The sequence below is a fragment of the Acanthopagrus latus genome, chromosome 2, assembly GCF_904848185.1.
Source record: "Acanthopagrus latus isolate v.2019 chromosome 2, fAcaLat1.1, whole genome shotgun sequence".
Lineage (NCBI taxonomy): Eukaryota > Metazoa > Chordata > Actinopteri > Spariformes > Sparidae > Acanthopagrus > Acanthopagrus latus.
In genome coordinates this window covers 13043422-13068461 of record NC_051040.1, presented here as the reverse complement: position 1 = coordinate 13068461, position 25040 = coordinate 13043422, and the positions used below count along the sequence as shown (strand labels likewise).

Genomic DNA, 25040 nt, shown 5'->3' with positions numbered 1-25040 from the left:
TTAGATTACTTGGCTAAGAACGGTATGAAGATGTAAATGTTTTAGCAGTTATAAACATATAGTTAAGATCTGGCCAAATGTTCCCAGCTGCAGCTGTACAGTGTGCGGAGGCTTCCTCTGACGAACATCATTAACATAAGTCTGACAGCCCACCCAACATTATGCAGCAGCCCTAATTGTGAGGGCCGTGGGACTTGAATGGGTTTATTGATAAATGATCAGCGAAATGTTCCCAGAGGATTAATAAATATTGACTTTGCTGTCATGCTGATGTTTGAAAGATTTGCAGAGTACAGGTTGTTCCAGTGACAAGCACCATAAACACCTACTTCACAGAGAGAGAGAGAAAAAAACAGAACAGCAAACACGTTTGGACCCTTTTTCTCTTTTAATTGTTTTCCAAGCACACTTTCTCCAAGTTCAGTATGTTTTTTTTCCTCTATATTGTTTTTAAAAAAACATGTCACTTCATGGTGTCTTTTGCTCTTCTTTGTTCTTTAAAACAATAGAAATTCCTCAGTGTGATTTTCAACATTTCAAATATTTACAGTGTAACAAAGTTCTGGTGTGAAGTCTTAAAGATGGTTAAAAGGTGAGCTATCAACTGAGAGCTACGGTGGCCCCCTGATACCAGGTCTGATGGCATCTCTGAGTTTCATTACATGGATACTGGATACAAGAATGCCCACATAGAAAAATATGCAGCAGAGCAGTTTCTGTGCCGTCTGAAATCAAGTCTAACAAATCTATACATTGCATTTGAAAATAAATGATAATCTACTGATCCGGCCTTCAAGTAGGTGGCTATAGAAAATGCTCTGCACTATGATAGAAAAGTTGACATGGGTGTCTTTAGTTCAGAGGTGTGAGCGTCTACTCCATGAAGCGCAGAAGAAGAGGAGGAGGAGGAGGTGCGGTGCTGTTCCTTGATTCAAGTGTTCAAAGAGGTCATTCTGTGTTCACTCACTGATATCAACAAGCCTTTTATAAGCACTTCTACACATTTCCTACTACAATACAGGAGGTAATTTTGAGGTGGTGAAGGAACTAGAAAGACTTAACCAACGCCTTATAGCTAGCCCGACTGCTGTGTTTTTAACTTTGGTTGCCTGAGGTGTTACAAAACTTCTATCACGACCTTTACATCAGATAATCTTTCAGAGACAATTCAATTTCAGGCAAATATCAATAAAATTACCACATACTCATCCTGGGGGAGAACTCTGTTAAAAAGGGAAGTGTAGGCAGCAGCATCCTTATATGTGAAGTTACAGGGTAAAATTAAAACCACCATGAAGGCAGCCAGGTTGAGGTCATGCTCATGCCTTAAGCTAACAGATATAGTTAAATATATGTTTTTTTTAAATGATAAAAATGCAGATATGACTGAGACAAGATAAATAACTTTCTGGTTGATACGCAGAGAACTTTGAGTCCTCAAATCAAAAGCTTGAACACTAAACGAAGGTGATATTCCAATGGCAGCAAGACAAGTGTAAAAAAAAAAAAAAGGAAAAGAAAAACAACATTTTTTTATCTAATCCTAAAGCCACAAAATAGCGTCAAAATAGTCCATACACTCAGGCTCCAATCTTCAGTCCTGATCATTGCAAAAAGGCGGTGATACAAATTCTATAAAGAACGTATACAAAGAGTCTGAGAATTTTTTTGCGTTAGGTTTTCTTGTTGCCCAGTCTCTTAAAAACACTGATAGCCCTCACGTCCATCTGGGCCCCCACAGGCTCTCCTCCTCCTCCTCCTCCTCCTGCTGCTGCTGCTAATGCTGCTGCTGCTCCAGCCCCAGTGCTGCTGGTGACCTTGGGGCTGGCTATGGTCAGTCTCTCCTGGGCTCTGGCCCTGGTGCTGGTGGTCACCCTGTTGTCCTGTGTGGCTGCAGGTGTTAGCGACACAGCCTTGCCCTGGTGTGTGGCGGGGAGCTTACCCAGTCTCTGAAGCACACTAATCTTGGCAGGGGGGAGGCCATTAGAGGAAGATGATGTGGGAGTGTCAGAAGGAGGTAGTTTGAATTTGCCTCCGAGGCGGCGCAGTGTTGTCGGGGCTGGTTTTGCAGCTGGCTCCTTCTTTTGGGAGGGAGGTGGTCTCTTGAGGACACCGGCGTACTGGAGGACCGATCCTTCTCCGTCACTGTCGTCCTCGTCTTCTACATCCATGTTTCCAGACATTTTGCCAGGCTTCTCCTCCTCCCCCCTTCTGTCCAGACGACTGAACACACCGGTGGGCTGCAGAACAGGAGCACCATGAGCACAAAACTTGTATCCAAATAATATAATGAGAGCTATCACAAAGTACTGACAGGTCTTACCTTGTTATTGCTTGTGGTTGTGTCTGCCTTCGATTCAGCCCCCAGTCTTTCAAACACAGAGGTGCGTTTAAAACCTTTTCAAGTAGAACAAAAGGCAATTAGTACGTTTTACACAGCAATTATTGTGACAGCTTTACTGTGTTAGGTTTGGATTACATTTTAAGAGCTAATTAGTGACTGATAAAATAATCACTTAAAAAATTCTTCACTTCACTACTGTTGTGCTGATCTACAGTTTTTTAAGACGACGCTGCTGAGAGGGCTGCAGTGTGCAACAGTCTCTTACCTTAACACTGAAGAGGTGTTAAAAGCTTTATCAAAACAATTCTTTATCTTAACATTTCAGTGCATTAGTCCTGAAACAAATAAAACAGATTTAATTCCACAAACCTGAGTAGCTGCTTCAATTGAGCAAGTTTTTTAATCATAAAAACCTCAAATGTAACATCTATGGCACCAAATCTTTAGTTTTACAACCTTTTATGGAATAAAATGGGCGTTGTGAAGGTTGAAGAACTTACGAACATTTGTACTCTATTAGTGAATATTATCTTTATTCCTAACATTTCTAATACATCCGTAAATGCACTATGTTGTGAAATTTTTCGTTGACATGTTGGCCCGGGGGTTCTAGTTTTAAATGTGGTTGTCATGTGACAGAGCTTTGATTTGAGCTTTGATTTGAGTTTCAGTTTACATTATTACTCTGAGGGTCCTAATGAAGGGAAATACTGACAGAGGTTAAAGCTAGGGCTCAAAATGCCTTTCTTTCACATAATGAATACAAATAATATGAGCTGATTATAGCCTCTGTGCAGCTTTGTAAGAGTAAACTTCAAGCACTTTTTGAGCCTAAACTAACAAACAATCTCCAGAATTTCCAAGTCATTATCATCACCATCATCATCATCATCATCACATCTTAATAGTTACTATAAATGCAAATGAAAAAAATTAGGTTTACAAATTACATTTATACACATAGCAACCAATATATACTGTTGCTTTGTTTATTTTAACCAGCTGTTCACTTTAAATTTGATAAGACATTTTGACGATGATGATCTTATGGTAATTTCAGCTCTGGGAGACATACATTTGATGGTGGGATCATTTCATTTCAATATTACAAGACTTTTGAAACTATTTTCAGAGACAGAACCAACTAAAGCATTCATGCTATAGAAAATGTTTTTACAATCAGGTAAAAGTGATGTGAGACAAAGGGGGAAATGAGTTTTCACAGAGGGATTAATTATAAGTGCAGTGGGAAGTGTTAAGACAAAAAAAATCAAAACATGACAGAAATGCATGAACGTCAAACAGGCTCCCTTTACCAGTGCCCTTATTCAGGTTTATTATGAAAGAAGTCCACGAAAATTTTAAGTATTGATTAGTTGAGGTGAGCAGTAGCATTACTTGAGCGTTTGTCGACAAGGCCACTGGGTCAGGCCTACCTTTCTTGGCCTGCTGGGCCAGGATGCGACGTGTACGAGGCGTGGTGCCTTTGGGCATGTTGATGATGTACTTGCCTTCCATCTCAGCGGTCACACGTCGGCGCTTCACTCCTGGCAAACCGTTCCCCTCATCTGCCGGCTGACTTACAACTGACAAAGTGGTGGGTACATGAGGATTAGACAAAGGTTGAAGAAAAAAATAAAAAGACAAGAAAAGAAAAGAGGACAAGACTCGTGGCTCCAGAAGGACAGGAAATATAGGACTGATGGGGAAAAAGGAGTCTTCCATAATATTCACCTGCTTTGCCACTCTTGTTTGCTTGCATGTTGGACACAGTGACGGACAGACGGTTGTCAGGTCGACGGGCTGGAGTGGCCGGCGGGGAGTCATGGCTCAAAGCGTTGGCAATCATACGAGTGGCAGCTGAGCAAAAGAAAAAAATGATAGAAAGAGAACAGTAGTCGTGATTTGGCTCATTTCCTACACGAACTCTTCATGTTCTGTCTCCGAGACGAGATCAGAGGACAGCTGGGCTTCACAGTTACATTCTGAAATGTGTGAAGTGCATGCATGAGGACACATCTCGAAGAACGGAAGGTTTCTAAAACCTGAACAGTGGCAAACTAAGAGGTGCGGTTTGTTTGTGTAACATTAGATTAGGCCATTTATTATTCCCTTGACATCACAATGACAAACACAGCCAGTAAACACACATATATTGTCAATAGATGTGATGACTTCCTCTCAAAATCAAGTACAGCAGGTCTCCCTCAAAAAAGATATATTAATCTCAAGGGAGTTCCTGGTTAAATGAAGCTTGAAAAAAATTCATATTACTTCTGGCTGAACTGATATACAGGTCACTTGGTTGTCTCATAACAATTTAGTGTTAAATATTGGGTGAAATGAGAAAGAAACATATCATGACATGAGTGACAAAATGCATCATACATCAATGATTGATTCGTTGTGAACTTGATGTAGATAAGTCAGACGTGGACACTTACGAGTATTGGCAGTTCTTCTGAGCTCAGCTTGAACACTGGTCTGTCCTGAGGAGATGGCCTCTGTGGCCATTTTGCACATGTCCTGATAAGGGAATACATAATACAGTGGTTATATAAAGCCACAGTCGACTGTGATTCACTGACCAGACAGCAGTGACTTTAAGAGACATCCACTCTCCAGGACTGCATTCAACAATAGTGGAGACGATTCAGTGGTATTTTATTTGTAAATGCATCATCCAACTCAAACCTTCATAACTTCTGATCTCACCTGCCTGTAGACCTGCTTGGCATGTTTAAGAATGGCAATGATGTCGCCTATGACTGTGATGCCGAGGTCCATCATGATGTCTTTACTGAGATCCATCAGCATGTTTTTGCTGATCCTGCAGGTACATGAAAAATCAGAAAATACTGCCTGCACTTTCCTCGGTCTGCATCAAAGAAAAACAAGTTACACCTACAGCTAAATTATTCAGTAGACAACTTTTATCAGGAATGTGACAATTTCCATGAGAAGACGTAAACTGAATTAGCTTTTGTGCTCATAACATTTCAGATTATCACAAAATGCTGTGGTTGTACTGATTTGAGTTCTCTTATCTCAGGCTGAGATAATCTTGTCAGATGATCTTAATGAGGTTTGGCAGCACTCCCACCAGCCACTACATAGCGGGCAAACTGCAGGAACATACGGCATTGGACATGTTAGTCTCATGTTAACTTATATAGGTGACCCCAGCTACCTTTATTAACAATAATTTATATTTGAATAGTAACTTCAACAATTACAATTTCTCCCTTATTATTTTGGCCATTGTAGGTGAATACACTTTGGTTTGTGGCTTCTTGGGACACCACTCAGCTGCCAACTAGATCTGGTTTCTGAGGGGAGCCACAGTCCAAACTTGTGCTTTTCACATCATCACATCTGATCATGATTCAGTTGTTTATCATCACATGTGGATTGTGTGGATTAATGATTATCTGAAACAGCTCAGTTGGTGAAAGAGACCATCTTTCTCTCTGCTCCAACTCCACTCTGCTCCCAAGATTGACAATTAATTGTCTTTCAGCTCAGGTATGGCCTGATGCGAGCGTGCCAAGGAAACTCACAAGATCTTTTGCGTGCTATGGAAAACTTATGAAAAAAGGGAAACTTAATTACCTGTTGTCAACGAAGGAGACTGCATAAGTGACTGCGAGGCCGGCTGGGATCCCAGCATCCTTAAAAAACTGAATCCACTCTGAGGTGGCTTAAGAAGAGAATGTAAAAACAAATAAAAGACCATTAGTAGTCATGCCACAGAAATTTTACAACTTAATAATTAATTTATTTTAATTTAATTAAACAAAAAAACACTTATGGCTATGACTTATGGCTAACTTATGACTATTTTATTCTAAACTTTCAGTTTATTAACATATCACTGTCAAAGATCACAGATCACAGAATGTATTCAATTAATAAAGATTTAAACAGCGAGAAGCAGAAAATTAAATGTAGGAGGATGAAACCAGTCAAAGTTCTCTCTATTTTACTCGTGACACTGAGCAGTTATCAAGATTGGATTTTTTTCTGATGATCATCCAACCAATGAAAGGGTTCCATATTATTTTGAGCCTTTATAATGCGTAAACTGGCCTGCTATTCAGTAGATGGTCATCCTCAGTGATACTGTGGACTAGAGTGGGATAGAGACCTTGCTGGCACCACACACCAGTGGGAGACATAAACCTAAAGAGACAGCAGCATGCTGAGGTCTAACACATGCTGACCACGACCAGCTGGAGGTTATTTTTAACACCAATTATGAAACGTCTTGTGGTTGGAGTAACAGATACAGGGTGAAGGGTGCACAACAGCTGCCAGAACAATGGCTATGTCCAGCATGGTGTGACTGTGACTGATGAACTCATAGCTCAAGAGATGAAGCTCACACGGTGGCTGAAATCTCGTTTGACACTTCAGCAAATGGAGAACCACAAATGACGGCCCAACACTTCTAAAAAAAAAAAAAAACCAAACCTCTTGAAGCTAGATTTAGCGAATATTTTAATTTGAGTTTGAAACTGATTTCAGATCCGATATAGATCGAGCGCTGGTTAGCACATGTTAGCATAAAACGATTATATAGCCATCACAGATTAAAAACAAATCAGTTCAAATCAGTTCACAGTTCTCTCTTGTAGTCTGACTGAATCAATAAAAGAGAAATCACATATACACGGGAGCAATGAATTAGCTAGCTGCGTTAGCATTCGGCATTAGCATTAGCACAGCCATGAATTGAAAGACGATGTCTGTGCATTCATTCAAATCAAATCCGGTTACAAAAGCTCTAAACAGTATTCACGATTGACGGCTATGTTTAATGTGCAGCGAAATACGGAAATAGTGTAATCGTTACTGAGTGGTAAGGTCGGCTAGCCGGGCCTTTATGCTCTCACCTGTTGTCACGGACGCCATGTTTACAATGAAAGTGTGGTGACGTCAGCTACATCCGGACAGCTCGCGCTGCTCCCAGTGACGCAACTTCCCCCCGAACCCCGAGAAGAAAGTCTTGTGAAGTTTTATTAATGGACGCTAGGGAGCAACAAACAACCGCAAAACTCTCACGAAATGGTCTCATAAGACAACCGTGGGGACATTTATAATGCTTTAATTTGAAAGTATCCGCTCTTTGACCAAACCGTTTAAATCTTCAGTTTAGAGATGTAGCCGTTAGCAAACCGTTGCTTATGGAAACACATCCAGCAGATACAGAGCAACACTTGGAGTCATGCTTCGGGACAGCTGACACATGTAAGTCCAATATATACTCTCCTATCTACTTTGTTAAAAAAGTTGTTGTCTCCACCAAATCCTGAGGGAAATATCGGGTTCGTTAGCCGCTGAACAAGCCACAATATTAACTCGTTGCTAACTTTGGCTGTTTGCCATTTGTGGTCAGACAGGTATTTAGCGGTCAGGTAGCTCACAACAACACCTGGGTACCGTTAAGAAACACTGTAAAGGCTGTAAAACAAACCAATTGATGAAATACAAAGATGCTTCAAAGCTCTGTATATGACATAGGGGACCCTGCTGAACCCCCCCCCCCCCCCCCCCCCCCCCCAAAAAAAACAAAAAAACAGCATAGACCAGCACCAAAACACAACATATTCTGTTCTTGCTAGTGACATTTTTCCGGCAGGGAATGATAGACTCCACGATTCCACTATTCATATACAGACCTTAAAGAGATAAAATAAAGGTCAAATAATAAATCAGTGAGCTCATCGCAATGTTCAAATACAAGCAGTGGGATACATTGTTAAAATTGAGACTACAGAAAACTACAAAATTTAAACTACAGAATTTAATATACTTCCACACATTCTACTTGTAGGATGTTCAAAGGAAAATAATGCCCCCATCAACACTGTTTGAAGCTAGAAAGGTGTGAAAGGGATTGGGCTGAAAAAAAGAAGTTTTGTTATATTGTTCCATCAAATTAGCAAAAAAAAAAAAAAAAAAAAGTTGTGCCCACTTTAGTGTACAGGGCTTTTGATACTGAATAAAACATATGTCGTATGTTCTGGGGAATTGTGATGGGCATTCTCACCTCACATTTTCTGACATTTCATAGACATCACAATTAATCAAGAGAATAAAGAAAATAATCAACACATTCATAGGCATAGGTAATGAAAATAAAAAAATTAGTTAGGAGTCCGGAAACTTAAACATACAAAAACATGAACGCTTGTCAGGTACATGCTCATCTCTTTCAGTCTCAACTGAAGTAACAGGGATGGTAACTGACTTTGAAAAAGGCAATACACTAACAAATAATCAGGCATATATCAAGGTAAAGCATTTGAAAGTGAGAGACATGTAGTTCATAATATGTTTTTTTTTATTTTATATAATGTCTTCACAAATTGAAAATGAATGGCATTTGGTCAAACCATCATTAAAGGAGACAGCTCACCCAGCTTTTGCAGTCTAGAAACTGAGAAAAAACTTTATCATGTAAACTTTCCAAGGATAACAAAAAGTGCCAGAAGCTGAAATATGGACACAGAAGATCACACACAGGGACTACAAAAGCGTCAAATTTGTCGTACACTTTGGTCCTCTTTAAGAGTAAACACAATGTAAATCAAGTTATAAAAATAAGTAAACAGTACTTGATAGTGATGTGCAGAAAACTAGTAAGTTCTGTTAAATCATATGCACTGAAAAAATAGACAATTTGATATCAGAGCACCTTCATGACATCTGACAATGCCACATCTAGAAGTTTCTTTGGACCTTTCACTGTGGTGACCTTAAAACATATCAAATCATATAAAATTGATGAAACATTGATTAAAGGACTGTATTAGGAGAGGCATTGGCTTTTTGAAGTGGAGGAACTTATATGAATGAAATTAAAAATAACTTTTATATATATATAATGTGTGTGTATATATGTATATAATAAGATATATTGTAACACAATTGTTTGTGACGATTGTCTCAAAATTAAATGTTACAATAAGTATTTTGGATAACCTTTAATATTGTAACAAAAATTAATGATTAAAGCAATACATCATCACACTTGACATATAGTAGCTGTCAGTTTGAGCACTGCATGATTTGCTACATTATGTTTATCCAAGAGGATCAAAAGTATTGCATTTCATACCAGGGAAAATGTTAAATCAGCGCGTATATGGGACTTGTGGAAAAATAGAAATACATAGCAACATTCACCTCATCATAGAAAAATAGGAAAGCTCTTGTTCAGTTAACGCTAACGCAGCCATTGTACAGTACAAGTGGGTGCAGGCAGTTTCTCCCTCTTATAGCCGGCAGCTAAATATACCTCCTTTTCCTTCTTTGTCACCATTTCCAATTCATTAGCAACCCATTTTTTGATTGTGCCTTACAGAAAAAAAGCAAAGTCAGACAACCTCGGTTAAATCCAATGCAAAGAAATTAGACAAAAGAATGAGTCTAATATGCTGTGTGGCGATCAGGGACGTAAGTGTGGAGTGCAGATACAGTACAAAGGCCCTCTGGGATTTGTTTATGACACTTAAAGATATAGCAGGCAATTGATAGAAATCAAATGTAATCATTACTGGGGCTCTCAGAGCTTCAGCTGCTGGGAATTCACTGTGTCATTGTCTTCTATTCTCAATAAATGTGTTCATATGTCTGGAACCACAGCAACAGCAATGTTTAACCTTTCACCATACAATGTGAAACTGCCTCATCATTATAGTATACTGTAAGTAGCACCACAAAAACCTATGTACATGAGAACTATTGAATATGTTTTATGCTTATTCTCACACCAGAACATATTCTCATCACATTTGCATTTGGAGTGAAATCAAAAGGCATCTCCAACATCTGTACAAACACAGTCCTTATTCAACATTTTGAAAAATGAGGTCTGCCCATTTTCTGACCACCAAGAGCCACATTTAAACAAAAAATGTTATCATTAATCTTGGCATTCTTTGAGTAAACATGTTTATTTATTGAAAATAAAGCTTCTTATCCAGCAAATACAATCACAAGAGATTTTTATGTTAATTAGACAACATATTTGTTTTAGTACAAGAATTGATAAATATGAGAATGTTCATATCAAGGCTAAAACTGTTATTATCCTTCAAACACACATTTTGGTTAGGAAATAACAAAGTTCTTAAGTGATATGTTTATACTGGACAGAAATGCATACTGCGTATGAAATACTTTGTCCTTTAAATGAAACAGTTTAGTCATTATGTTGTAGTCTGAACACTTTTAATACGTGTATTGACATTCAATCACACTATTTCTTTTCCTCATTTTGCATCTGTGAAGGATCAAGTGGCATTAAGGTGTCAGTAGCATTGGGACAGACCTCACAGAGAAAAAACAAACAAACAAAACAAAGGCGTTACCACAACCTTCTAACATCATAATTATAAACATACATTTAATGTAACTTGGATAGTGCTTTATATTGTTTATAAAACATAAATACACATTGATAGAGGCAGTGACATCGTGCTTCATTTTTAGGGATAGGGCAGTACTTTAAATTTATTATAGTTTTTTTTTTGTTCCTTTAGAAAAATATTTATTTTAAAACTAAACCTCAGTAACATTTTATCTTGTTCTTCATTGACAAAAATATCCCATTTAGATCTGCAAACATTCATACTTTACAATCATGGTACATACACTTGTATATACATTTTACCTGTATATATGTATATGCATATAGACTTATAATCAGATTTTTTTTTTTTTGTAGTGCACAACATGCCTCCAAAGTTGCCAAATGAAAATACAATAAAATAATGAAACAATCGTTACAATGCAATAATAATAGTAACAGTTATAAGGAAATCTCCTGATTAAAAAAAACAAAACAAACAAAAATAAACAAGAAACGGCAACGGCACAAATGAAAGCAGAGGTCAATGCAAAACAATCAAACACGCAAACAAACATAGACATTAAAATATATAACAATTCTCACTCAAACATACAGGAAAAACAAATTGTACAAATTCACAGGCAAGGAAAGGACGCTCACTCCACAACATCAGCCCATATGTTCTCCTCTTTTTTGTTTCCAGGTCTTGCTTTGTGCTCACTCACCACATCAACCTCAATAAAGAAAGAAATAAACGGGCCAGGTGCCTCAGAGTGGACGCACTCACAATAAATCGCACCCCCGCCTCGTCTCCACTGAGAAAACAGGGGAGGTACAGAGACCACTGAGCCCAGTGTTTAGAGGTTGTCTGAATCACTAGGAAAGAAACGTCTCTCCTCTAAATAAAGGCATCGGTTCACATCTGATTGATTCTTAGCAAAAAACACGGAGCTGGTGCGCTGCAACAAAACGTCTGTATCTTCAGTTCAGAGACTTCAAAGCGATGGCGTGAATATGCGCATGTAGGCCCGGAGTGATGAGGCTCTGTGGTATGGAGGTGTTTTTACTGAGGTCACCCTTCCACACAGTTGGCAAGAGCAGATTTTTTCTTTCTTTTTTTTTTTTTGCTTTGACATTTAGCTCTCTCATTGTTTTCAACATTTGGTTCCAAAAATCGATGGTTAGGATGAGAGTCATCCTCTTCGTTTGTCCAGCTTGGTCGCACTTCCTTCCTCCCTTCCTGCTAAACCTCTCTCCATCCTCACTTTTAACCGACCTCACGACGATGTGTCTAATCATCATGTGTACATTGAAAAATGGCTCAGCAGAAGACAGTGGCATCCGTCTTGCATGTAGCGTTCATCAATTATGTGTCTATGTGCGTGTGTGAATGTTTCTAGCTGCTGTTCACTGTTTTGCTTTGAGCAATGCGCTCCAAGAAAAAGGTTCCTCTGTGTGGAGGGTTGCATCCATGTCCTTGTATGAGAGGGTGCAAAAGGACGCGTTAGTAGGGCCATCATTCACTCAAGGTCCCAGGGGCTGGACGGGGTCTTCGGGCTCTCGGGGGTCGAAGACTTCAGAGAGAGGGAGAAACAAAGAGACAGAAGAGAAGAGAGAGATGGGCAGAGATGGGTCGCATGGCAGGTAGGCAGACGGAAGAAGACTTTTTTTTAAAACGAGAGAAGAAAGCACAAGGTTTAGTGGAGGCTGTGATACTCAGATCCCCAACTTGCCAAGTCCAAGCAGCAAATGAAGAAGCAGAGGGAGGCCGAGCAGATGAAGGGTTAGAGAGGAGCGAGAAATCAGCGGCCTGTCTTCCACAAGAAAAGAACAGAAATGTCCTTCGTCCCTATTTTCAGATTTGCACAAATACATTCAGCAAGAGGAAGAAGGGAGAAGAAGATGGAAAAGGATGAGAGCAAGAGCACTGGAAAAAGGGCGACCGACAGAGGGAACAAGTTGGGGGCACTGGTGCTTGTTGGAGTGTAGAGTGAAGTGAGTTTGTGGTAACTCACTCAATGTTCTGTACATGTCCAAGATTGAGAATATTCTTGAGAACTACTCTGTTGATTCAGAGCACTTAAGATTGGCAACTTGGACTTGATGTGTTTGTGACTCGTTTTTTATTCACTGAAGTTGTCCAGTTGCAGGTTTTCCAATAACACAAAACAAGAAATTATTTAGGCCCAATGATCAAAGTTAGATCAAATGTATTTCATGTGCAACTATTTCTATGGCTCTTAATTGGAATGCATTTCAGAATGTGTAAACTTTAAGCCAATCAGAAACAAATGATTGGTCTTTTTTTTTTTTTTTTTTATCAATCTTTGAGACTGATGGGTACTGTGCATGTACTTGCCTCAGCCTCTACTTCCAGCGAGCATACTGTGTGTGTGTGTCGATATGTGTGCGCGTGTGTCTGTCGGTCAGTCAGAGTGCCAGCAGCGAAGGCGAGTTCAGGGAATCAGATGACTGCTCGCTACTGCTGTTCCGCTGGTTGGCACTAACCCCGCAGGCTCCCTCTGGGTAGGTGAACACAAATGAAGATGTGTATGAGGTGTTGTAGCTGCCAATGGCCGCAGCGTCATCGTTACCACCACCACCACCACTGTCGCTGGCCATGAGGCATGGCCCACCTGGTGCCGGCTCAGCTGAGCCATAGAAAGAACTAGAAAACTCTACCTCCTGCATTATCCCTGGCTGCTGCTGGACTTGCTGCTGCTGAACCGGAGGCTGGGGCTGTGTGGAGGCCGGATGAGCTGTGTAGGCAGGAGGCAGATAGAAAGAGTCCTCTTTCACAGCCAAGCCCACAATGGAGACAGGAGGTTGTAAGGTCTGGGGAGGGAGCTGGGACTGGAGCGGAGGGAGCTGCGATGAGCCTTGCTGAGGTTGGTCCTGGTACGGGATCTTACAGTTCGGCTGGTGGGCCACCAGGACAAACTCCAGGCGCTCCTTCTCCTTCTGCAGCTCCGAGATCTCAGCTTCCAGCTCGGCCTTCTCCTCCTCCAGTATGTCTGTCTCCTGTGGGCAGGTACAGGAAAGGAAAGAAACGGGGGTATTTTGGCAGAGGACCAAGACAGAGGAGGGTGAAATGAGTGGAGGAAAGAAGAAAGAAAAAGAAGCAGAAAGAGAGAAGACAGGGGGGTTAGCTACACCAAACCTCAACTTCAGTGCTTGTGGAGGTGGATGTATCCATCCCCGCAGAAACACTTCCTTACCTGCAGCAGGATATGTAAGGTGGCTTACATAAGAGTGCATTAATTAGGCTGTAGATACCACAGGTACAGTAATCTGTCTCAAAGTCTATAATTGCCTAACCACAGATTAACACTCCATTGCTATAATTTTCTCTCTTACACATTTATTAACATGCTCCACAATGCTATGGGAGGTAGCGGAACGTATGTAATTATGATCATTACTCATTTTGGCAACTATAACAGGGCCAAGCTCACCGACTGCAGTCTGTCTGTGAGCTCTCGTCGGCGGTTTCTGCATTTGGCGGCAGCCAGCTTGTTTCGCTCTCGCCGAACACGCCTCTTCTCTTCTTCCTCAGGTGTGAGCTAGAATGAAGGGGAAAAATGACACTGATTAACACAAAAGTTTTTTCTTTGCCATTGAAAATATAAACATATTGCAGTCAGAGAAGACACCAGCTGTAGTTGTCCTGAGACCAAATTTTTCCTCTTTCTAAAGAAGAATTGAAACATATTCTTCACACCCCGGGAGTATCTGCTGTCTGGTTTGTGCCCTCCTCCCACATAGCCCCCTACATATACCTGACCTCTGCCCCCATCTCCCTGTTTGGTATGTTTGTGTATATGTATATGAGAAGATCCCACAGTAAATAGGGAGGACTTTTTTTGTTAAAATGTGCCCCTGTATTTTGTGGATGTGTCCATGTGTGATTCTTTTGGTGCCCATGTAAATGATATACCTGCACTGCATATGTGACATGTGAGAGTCAACAAACAAACCATTCAAGCACACACACTTACTAACACACCAACATCTCCATCCTCACTCACAGACTCTTCTCTAGCGCGGCGGCTACGAGTTCTGGACTGGCGGATGGGGCCCGGAGCTGGGCCCGGAGTTTCTGAACTTGGAGGAGTGAATCCAGACCCCGAAGAGTAACTGGGACCTGGCATGTCGTATGGGTCCACCAGTGACACCGGCTGGGTCATGGTTGTGGTGCCAGTGGACCCACTCTGTCCAGAAGCCTGGGAGGAGATCAGGGTTGGCTGAACCATCCACTGCAGGTCTTGACTGGTGGTGATGGCGGTGACGGTTGGTACGAATGAACTGGGCATTTCCCCTCCAACACTGGCCCCTGGCCCGCTGTCCACAATGCTCAAGCCAGCTCCCGCTGACACACACTCCTGAGGAAGAGCATTACAGACTATATAAAGTGGCTGTAGATGAGAAAACTAATTAAGACAACCAGACACAGAAATACAGACAGGAACAAGCTTGAAACTGTTGTTTTTTGTTTTGTTTTACTATAGCTTTTTGTGCCTTTTTTGACAGGATATCTGAAGAATTTACAGGAAAGGGGTGGAAAGAAAGTGGAGACAACATGCAGCAAAGGGCCGCAGGTTGGACCCAAATTCTGGGCCACTGTGGCAAACAGCCTCCCCACACGGGGTGCCCACTAAACCAAATGAGCAACTGGGACATTTTTATCATATATCAAAAGAGTTATTGACACCATCATCCCAGCTTCAGCAGGTTAAACTTAACCTCTAAGTGCTGCTATCAAGGATTCATTATTATGAATGCACTAGCAAATGTGTTCATTTGTTTGTTTTTTTTAATTACAAATAACAGCCTTTAAATATATAGGAATGGCATTTTAAATTATTGTGAGTGTGATATAGCTTAAGTAAATTGCTGGAGCAAGAGGAAGTGTTTGTTGTTGTGACACAACTTTTTTCCTGCATCACGATGTTGGCTAAAAAGCTCAAATCTGTCGCTCATCTCTTTTGTCTTATTTCAGACCGGAGGAGGACATTATCAGCTATCATTAATATTCATATAAAAGCGAGTTAAAACAGTGGGACAGGCGGCTCTGAAAGCGGCTGCCTCGACCAATCGTGTCTCTCGAAGAGCGTCTCCCCCCTCCTTCTTCCTCCTCCCCCGTCACACCCCCGGTGTTCCCCTTGGCAACGCGACGTAGCACTCCAAAATAGAACAAGCATTTACGTCACGGCGGCCTGTGAGAGGAGAACGCAGCGCGTGGAAGGAGAGAAGCGAGGCGGGGCGGGGCTACCGCGCTTACGTCGGAGAGTTCCAGGACCCTGTCATCCGTTCTGCGGCGTGCTGTAAACGGAGCACGTTGTCAAGGCTTGAGAGCCGCTGCCGGGGCTACCCATCAGCAGCGGATCGACGTACATCTATGCTGAATTGTTGATATACTTGACGCGACTTTTTACATCTGACTACACGAACGAAGTCGCACAAACAAAATGGCTTCCGTCATGATACAAACAAATGATAAAAACTGCTATGAAACGTTTAGGTGGATCGTCAACATATATGATGTAACATTTCTGGATTACATTTTCAGTGCTATGTTTAATCATGCTCTAGCCTTTGTATCAAGATTTGATACATTTTGCATAAAATTAAGCTACATTCCCACAGATTTTTTAACTTATTATAATGCAACATTAAAGGCTATGCTGTTTTGCCTTATTGTTATAAAACAGCATTCAAGCCATATACCAAACACATGGGGTGCTCAGTTACCACATACAAAACATATACATTGTTATTTTATACCGTATAGTCTAAATGTAATGATAGCCTGTAAATTGATAAGGAAAAAAAAAATATGTTTTGTCAACTCAGTATAGACTACATATTTTAATTTGACCACAGACAAAGTTAGCAACAAAGCAACCATACCCATATACAGAAGAGCTAGAGCACAGGTCAACGGGTTCACCTGTGCATAAGACCGTAATTCAGACCTGTTGCATCCATGAAGTATTTTTCAGATTAATTTCCATTCCATTCTCCATGCCACTCTTCAGTCAGCAATGACTAACATTGGCTATATGCATAAATTTGCCTTAGAGTCAACATACCTGCGGAGCACTGGTGGTCGGCGGGCTCCCGAAGGAGTCCACAGATGAAAGGTACTGGGACTCTATGGATGGAGACGAGCTTCCACGGGATCCGTTGTCTGGGTCGCCGGGGAACCCTTGGTACATTTCCCCGGAGGGACCGAGAGAGAAAGTGACACCTGCAGTTACCCGAGAGAGCGCGATGTCACCTGCAGCGACAGGGCAGCGGCACGCACAAGAAGATTACTAAAGAAGAGGTACTGTAAGGAGAGAATGATGTTACACTTAATACATTTCGCATAGAGTAAGTTGAACGAACCCTCCACCAGCGAGGCTATTCACTTTTGTCTGCATAAATGAATCGATCGGTCTCCTACAATAGCAAGTTCGGCAGCTTGTTTTATGTAAAATGACATGCTTGGACAGAAATATGAACCGTAAGAAGATATCGTCAAGGATGTTTTATCGTGCAGACTGACGGGCAGCGGTGGACAGCTGTGTCTCGCCCGCTGTAACACGGCGATCTGTAAGCAAACACTTATTTCCAACACTTCACTCCACACACAACCAATATTAATATTAACTTACAGTTGCTGATCTTCCTGTTAAACTCCGGTGAGATGCTCTTGGTTTCTTTCCAAAAAAGTTGCATGAAGAAGCTTAATCCAGTTCCCCGCGTTCAGGGGGAAGTGTCCCGATTCAATGTGTTAAGAAGTCCTCTCGTTTAGCTTTAAATCCTCGGAGCGCTGTTCTTAGTTTGCGATTATAAATCCATAAAGTCCGTTCACTGTGTGCCGGAGGACGTTAGCTTTACGGTGTACAGTAGCAGATCTTGTCTTATGAATGAATCCATCCTCATCGGCTACAACCAGGGCATTTCTAGTCCCTCCCTCGGAGTTCCGCTGACGTACATGACCATATTTGTGCTTGTTGTGTTTGGTATCCTTGGTGACGTTGAGGGAATCCCTCTCCCACTGAAATGGACCAGAAGCTCACCTCGCCGACGGATAATAATAGATGTTTTTTTTTTATACTATCACAGGCACGAGATATTTCTCACCGTCTGACAATTTCTGAAAGGAAATTTTAAGAAACTTTAGTGATAAATATGGAAAGTATCTATTTAGGACTACCTATGCGTCTATCTTGATAGGAATATTTTTTTATGTCATGGACACGTCAAGAGAAGTCATAGCAATATTCCTATAATGTCTTCAGTATTTGTAATCATTTAAGGAATCAACATTTAAGGAAATCAACAGCCCATATATGGACGTCAACATGACTATTAGTAATTGAATATATCTTAGATACAGATGACATAGCAACTCCTCGTCTCAATATCATATAGGGCTTAAAAAAAAAGCTAACAATGTCTTAAGATAACCTATACAATGGCTTACTTATGCAACATCTAGAAATCTATGTCACTCTGGGACGGAATCCCGTCAGGCATGCAAGGGAAATCCTGCTGTAAAGTTTCTCAGGACACGCCCTCGGGAGTCCTCTGAGCTCAAGAGCTTAACGTCTAATGGGAGGAAAGACTCCTTTTTCGTGTGTGTGAACACTCCCTAAACCTGAAGCCAGGCACGGTGCCATTTGTGGATTTAATACAGGTTCAGAAATGCCCTCGAACTGTACACAGTGCTGTCTGAATTTACCCAATATTTCAGTTTGATTAATGTATTTATGGATTTTTGTGTAGGCAAAACTCTGTGTCATACAGCAGCAACAACTGCCTCATTCGACCCAATAAAAAACATAAATCGGTAAACAGCAGTGTTGTTCTGACATGGACAGTGGGCAGCAGTGACGGAAATCGGCGCCTGTCATTGCAAACATCACCCGGTCGAGCAGAAAGTGATTCATTATTATAGCCTACATGAGGACACCAGTGGGAATGTGGCAGGTGGGAGGCTGGCTTTGGTCGAGGGGGGGTCGGTTGCTCCACACGCTAAATGCTGGAAGACCGGGTGGCAAATCTTGAATGAAAATCTCAAATACGAGGCCCACGTTTTTTGGTTGTGATGTCAAACAATGTCACGGGGCGGACATGCTGCTGTGTCAGGGTCGATGTGTGAAAGGGCGTGAGCAAAAAGAGAAGAGATTGGGGATAACAAGTTAGCCTATTAGTCAGCGCTACAACAACGTCAGAGACGGAGGACGTTGTGTCCCATCCGGGTTTGCCGTTACCGTGGCTGTGCTGCTGAACCGGGATGACTAACTCCGTCTATGTAAGTTGTTCATGATGGGGAATTACTGAGGTGAATGGCTGATAACGCAGGCGAACTCCCACATTCACGGGGGGAAAAAACGATAATAGCGGGGCTTCGCGGGGGGAGTACGAAGAAGACAGTAAGAAATCACGAAGATGACTCCTGACTAATACTGTTATTTAACCTTTGTATGCCAATAAATATACAAAAAGACGTTACAGTGACAACAAACGATATGTTTTCCCTCGTGTCACCTTTCAAAATAGTCACTATGACCACGTGAAAAGCAGATATTCAGGCTAAAACAAGTAACCGGCACCATGTGCTAGCCACGGGTTTCTGCTGCATGTGTGTAGCGTTCTGTCGCCATGGATACGCCGTTGCCTCTGACGCAAAGACGTATAAATTTGGTCTTTTTTGTTATGCCGCCTAGCAACCGGTTTCCGTGGTAACCGGCTCTGAGTGACAGACAGCAGCACGAGCACACAATATGGCTTCCGGATTCTTTCTGTGCTGGGAACAGCAGCAAAACTGGAGCACCGCACACCGATCCCTATTGTTCAAGCACGGGTTTATCCGCGACAGGCTGTTGTGTTTCGTGTTGTAGCGACAGATAGTCACAGGGAAAGTTAAGTTGACGTTGTTAGTGTTTTCTAAATGCGTAGCTGTGCCCGTGTCCGAGTCGTAGCCTGTTGAATGCGCTCGGGGAAGTAATGCACACTTAACAAATTCATGTATCTTGTTGTTTATCGAACTCTTGTAACCTGAATGCGTGGGAAAACAGAAAAATTGTGATTTTAGACCATTTTAAATAAACAGATATGCTTCAGACAACGCAACCAAATAAGCCATTTTTGATGGTCTAGTGGCTACAGATGCTTACGTTTTGTGCGAAAGGTGGACAGTAATTATCTCTTACTGAATAAATTCTGCAGATTTTGCTCAGCCACTTTCTGTGGCATTGACCTGAATTCAATAAAATCGACTTTATTTATAAGGATATTTCCCATAATATAAATGCTGCTGTCATGGAGTTCTTAGAATTCATAGTTATTAAAAAAGAACAGTAAAATAATCACACTTGAACTGTGTGAAGAGTAGTTTTTAAAATAAAGTGTTAAGGGTTCACTTTGTATATGAATGCTTGTAAAGTCTAAGTTGTGGGTATTGCACACTATTCATCATGCAGTGAGACAGTGTTACAGCTTGTTGAGGTCTAGTCAGTTATACAAAGACTAGACACTGTACTACTCATGTCTACATTTAGAGTGTGGAGTAATTATGTGTAACCCAGACTGCAGTCCTCTCCCTAAACTATTTTGTTCCTTGAGAGTTTGTTTGTTTACAACATGTGGTGGTCTAGACTCTCGCCACCCCAGGTAAAAAAAAATAGTGATGTCTGATGCCCCTGATGTGCTTTGTTTTGCTTGCCCCTGTCTCTATAGCGTATTTTCGGGAAGTCACTAACTTGTGCTGCGCTCATGAGGCCAGCCCCTATTTCCTTTTGGAAGGCGGGCCGTGTTTGCCTAGTCTTCCTGCCCAAAATATTTGTTACCAGGCAACGGCAAGGCCTGTCCCACTTCAGAGTGTTGTTTACACCCCTTCTGGCTCCATATCCCAACAACATTGCATAACCCTCACAGACTCTCCCCACCTCACAGAGAGAAATATGATCTGCCTTTTCTCTCCAGCCAACCAAAATGTCTCTTAGCCTCATACCCAAGGTTTTCTCTCAGCCCCTCGACAGTTTCCTTTGTCTGCTGTTTTCACTGAGAGCTGTTCTTATTCACCTTGCAAACAAAACTGAAACTGAAGCTAGGACTGTCTATGAAAAAGCTATGCTTGACTTGACTTGGGGCTCAGCCTTTGGGCTAAAAATCCCTGAAGCTTAGTATTACATGATCTGTCAGGTGGGGTTCAGGTCTTCCCCTGTAACCGTTTAATAACTCATCTATTCTCGTTTAAATCCAGTAAGTCTTTCTTGGCAAAGTCAAAGGCCTCCCTACACGCCTATGTAAACATGGCTTGTCTGTTCAGTATTATCTGAAATAATGGAGATGAAATTGGAGTCCTGCATTTATTAATATTTCAGTTCAGATTCAACCATAAACTTTTGAACTTGGGACATCACTTTTTATTCAGCGAAGCAGCTTCTGTAAAGTCATTTGAACTTCAATGCTATCAGATTTTTAGACATGACAGCAATCCAATCTTTCTGTCATGATGGTGAATTGACATGAAAACTGTTTTATTTTTGTTTAAGTTTGTTTTTATGAGTTTATGACTATGATATGTGTCATACACTCCCCTTTATACTTTAATTGCTTGACTTTAAAACAGCCCTGCAATTTGCCAATATTTGGGTAGTTTTAGATCACAGTTTGTGGTGTTGCACTGGATTTTCTTTTTTATCATATTTCAAACTGCTCATGCTATTTTGTACGTCCTTGTGTATTTGGCTCATGTACTTCTGAGTAGTCTTGATGGCATGAAAAGAGAAGTACACGCTTTAGCTGCCCTCAGTCTCCTTCTTCTTGTGAGTGAAAAAAGAAAACTTTTCATTAATGGCAGAGTGCAGTTTCTCCAGTTTTCTGTCTTGCAGCTGATTGTGTTTTGTAGTTGTGCCACAGAGCAGGAGGGGAGCTGAGAAACTGTCTTCCTCTTTTTTATTGAAAGCCAAATAACAAGCAAACCGCTGAGAAACTAACTTCACCTTCTCCTGATATCCCTTGGTGTTCAGTGTTGTTCAGACAGACAGAATTGGAATCCAATTTGTGTTGCTTGTTTTGTTCAAGTTTGTTATGTCAATGAAATTTATAACATATTCCATATGTTATTGTTTAATCATGGCAAGGGGGAGGAGTTGTGTTTGTCTTTAACCACTGGGAAGCACTCCAAGAACACACTGTTTGTGGGAGAAATCCAGACCAGATGTTTCACACAAACAGTCTGGATATGTGAGCTCGTCACCTTCTCTCAAAAGATGAGCCCAGGCACAATATATGAAGCAAACTCATTTTATTTATTGAACTTTGTTTAATCAGGAGAGTCTCTCTGAGATCATGATCTCTAGAAACAGACAAAACACATTCATGGTGAGGTAATCAACAATTAAGTTGTTAAAAATAATTACAAGAGTCATATAAGACTTCAGAGAGTAAACCTTCAACATTTTCTCTAGCAAAATAAAAGAATTTTGCTGCTGAGGGCAGTTTCCAGTTGATTACAATTAAAAGCTGCACGGTGCCAGAAATCACTACTGCCATAATTAGTGTTTACATATGACAATCTAAGGTTTAGCAGTTAATGGATCAAACAATAGTTGAATTAAAGAAAAATACAAGTTAGGTTTTCCTGATATCAGAATTTTTGCATTTTGATACAATACTAGTACAGAAAAGCCCAATACTACCTCTTTCAATACCATGGCAAAAAGATAAAAACCTGTATAGCAACTCAACTGAATAATTCCTTTGTTTTTTAGGTTAACATCCCTCACCAATTTATAATTATAATTAAGCCTCTGTTCAAACCTTTGTTTATTTCTATACAGTCATAATGTAATACTGTAACTAATACTGTTAAACAGTGATCATTTGTAGACGGTTAATATATTGTGTGCAGCCTTTGGTTGAAAATCAGATTTTAGATCTGTTTTTGGTACTTTTGATACTCTTGAATGTGAATATTGTATTCTTTTAAACACGTGGTATTAAAAAAGTATTTCAGTATCAATACTTTTGACAACTTTTTACACCTTAAGGAGAGTTTGTTCCCTCTTGTTTCCATCACTGCCCACTTAGTGAAGTTATGATTGTAACATGCAGTCTGTAAATTAGTGAATCATCAACCTTGAGGCCTGTTTTCTTTTCACCATGATGGACCGGTACAACATTTGGATGCAGCAGGGAGCCTTTTCTTAATAAGATACTTCAAATCCCTCACTGACATAGCAACCTAAAAACCTCTTCGACTTTCTGCTGAGGATGCAAACACAGCTTTTGCCTCAGTTGCACAAGGATTAGATGCACTCGAGCGGCAGCCCTGTGGCACCACACACTCCCACGGACTCCACAGGACCCTTCAATAGACAGTCAACACCACAAAACTTATGTTGAGTGAAAGGAAAATTCCCATGACCCAAAGTGAAGAGCTGGTTTACATTATTTACACTTGTGACTTTCCAGTTTTTCTTGTTCGCTGCTTCAGCTCGCTTTTGTCCTGTTTATGTTAATGTACTTGTGTTTATACGGTGTAATCCTTACGACTCTCCAGTTAAATAACCTGCGTGTGTGTTTATAGGATCCCACACAGCACACACGCACAGCAAGAATTTACAGTGATCTGTGGAGAAGGTAAAACATTCAGTTGTGCATGCGTCACAGACTCAGTTGTGGGCTCTTCTGAGACAAAAATGTTCTCACGTCATCTAATTTCAGTAGTGGTATAAGGCCTCCCTCCCTCATTCCCCTCAGTGTTAAGCCTGTTAGTGAGGCTATGGCTCACTGACCCACTGTGAAAAGGCTCTTGACAGTACTTGATGATGAAGCACAAATTAAAAAGATGCTTGACCACTCTGCATGAGAGAGATTATTGTACTGTGGGAGAAAATTAAGATGATGCACCACAGTTGTTTTTTTTTTTTGTTTTTTTTTTTTTGCATTTTACCCCTCATTACTCAACTTGTGTGGTCTCATCCTAGACCCATCGGTGTGCATCCACAAGTAGGATAATCAAATTTGAGTGCTTGTGCTGTAATACAGTACGAGGCGAATGAGATCATTACTTAATCTGTCTCTAAATAACCATCTTTGCAATTGTTCACAGCGTCAGAACAATTGCCTGTCCTTTTTTTGTTGTTGTTCTAAGTGCACCCATAAACGTCAGCATCGAGGTGCAGAAAGCGGAGCGGATGGCTCTATTGTATCATGTACTGCATGGGAGTCGGATGCCTAAAGTTAAATGCAATCAGTGGGTTTCAGTATTCCACAGCTCTCTGTGACTCAGACACAAGCAGCGCGTCAATCCTAGCCTACTTTCAACAGGCTCACTGCCAGTCAGAAAGGCAGAGTGCCAGAGAGAGGGAGGGACGAGAGCAAGAGGGTGAAGAGAGAATGAGGATGAGATCAGAGGGGGAAAGTAACTCAGTATATTTAGTCACATACTGTCGGTGAATACAATGTTCAGGCACTGACTCAAGAGTTTTTCATTTTCCGCATTTATACATATAATTAGTCACATTTCCTACATTTTAAACATATAAGTCAACTCCCTTTTTCACAGCAGACATCTTGAAGAAAAGCACAGATGTTACTGATCACATTAACGATGGCTCTGTTCTGTTCAAGCCTCCCAGTGCAGCGAGACAACATGTACAGTACCAGGACACCGATACCGAAGCTGCCTGAAGCAACTCAGCCATCGTTCATTTTACAATTTGCATCTGTGCCACCTATCACATGAGCTGAAGTAACAAGCAGATTGTGATTTTACAGGCAAATGTTAGTTTTGTTTTGGCTCGTCACTCCAAATCAGAAATAACACGTTTAAACTCCTTGCCTCTGATTTAAGGCTGACTTAGGTCAACTTTACCCCTGGACAGGAACTACAGATGAAAACTAGCATTTTTGTGATTCTGGCATATTTACAATGTTTTTTTTCCACCACTGCTGAAATGTTTCACTTCTTTCTCATAAAAAGTTTAAAATGAAAACAGACAGTTGAATGACATAAACATTTAGCTCTTTTCACCCCGATTTCACCCTCTTTCTTACATTCTGTTACAGAGTGTCTGTAACTTCCATTTTAAAAAATAAAGTAAGCTTTGATTTGATGTAGAGATTGTGGCCCTTTTACTAATAGTCCTGAAGGGTACAAATATCTACAAATGCCCACTCTGTTCATCTAATACAAATGCAGTACTGAAAGAAGTAATTGTAGTATTTTTGTAGGTGGAGTGAATGTGGCAATACTGAAATATAAAAACAATCCTACATTCAAAAACTCAAGTAAAAGTAAGTCAAATTCACTATTAGCATTGTGTAAAAAGC

General features: G+C 40.9%; 2 protein-coding genes and 2 long non-coding RNA genes across 11 annotated transcripts in view; 2 read left to right on the top strand and 2 right to left on the bottom strand.

Moving 5' to 3' along the window:
- Positions 1–365: 365 nt before the first annotated feature.
- Positions 366–7296, bottom strand: c2h19orf47 (chromosome 2 C19orf47 homolog). 2 transcript variants are annotated; one of them, XM_037122434.1, is made up of 8 exons: positions 7240–7296; positions 5957–6044; positions 5060–5174; positions 4789–4870; positions 4079–4204; positions 3781–3930; positions 2324–2397; positions 366–2240 (listed from the first exon to the last, which is right to left on the bottom strand). In XM_037122434.1, the coding sequence occupies exons 1-8, from the start codon at positions 7256–7258 to the stop codon at positions 1674–1676; spliced, it is 1221 nt and encodes a 406-aa protein (XP_036978329.1). In that variant the 5' UTR covers positions 7259–7296; the 3' UTR covers positions 366–1673. The 2 variants fall into 2 exon arrangements, with proteins under 2 accessions (XP_036978329.1, XP_036978340.1); XM_037122445.1 differs by having other exon boundaries at positions 3856–3930.
- A 159-nt stretch (positions 7297–7455) lies between these two features.
- Positions 7456–16473, top strand: LOC119032848. Of its 2 annotated transcripts, XR_005079061.1 has the most exons (4): positions 7456–7594; positions 14734–14997; positions 15234–15434; positions 15703–16473. It is a non-coding gene; the product is annotated as an uncharacterized LOC119032848 (long non-coding RNA). The 2 variants fall into 2 exon arrangements; XR_005079060.1 differs by lacking the exon at positions 15703–16473 and having other exon boundaries at positions 15234–15611.
- On the bottom strand, positions 8670–19325 carry fosb (FBJ murine osteosarcoma viral oncogene homolog B). Of its 4 annotated transcripts, none has more exons than XM_037122396.1 (6): positions 18968–19325; positions 17363–17847; positions 16796–16983; positions 14702–15085; positions 14159–14266; positions 8670–13724 (listed from the first exon to the last, which is right to left on the bottom strand). In XM_037122396.1, exons 2-6 carry the CDS (start codon positions 17424–17426, stop codon positions 13134–13136), a joined length of 1335 nt encoding a protein of 444 aa, XP_036978291.1. In that variant the 5' UTR covers positions 17427–17847; positions 18968–19325; the 3' UTR covers positions 8670–13133. The 4 variants fall into 4 exon arrangements, with proteins under 4 accessions (XP_036978291.1, XP_036978315.1, XP_036978309.1 ...); XM_037122420.1 differs by lacking the exon at positions 18968–19325 and having other exon boundaries at positions 8670–13225; positions 13386–13724; XM_037122414.1 differs by lacking the exon at positions 18968–19325 and having other exon boundaries at positions 16796–17034.
- LOC119032854 overlaps positions 16904–25040 on the top strand; it is a 19852-nt gene continuing 11715 nt past the window's right edge. For 2 of the 3 annotated variants that reach the window (XR_005079066.1, XR_005079062.1), the window contains exon 1: positions 16904–17031. This is a non-coding gene — a long non-coding RNA (uncharacterized LOC119032854). Of the gene's footprint in view, positions 17032–17862; positions 19009–25040 lie in introns of those variants that run through there. The other variant, XR_005079067.1, reaches the window with a different exon arrangement.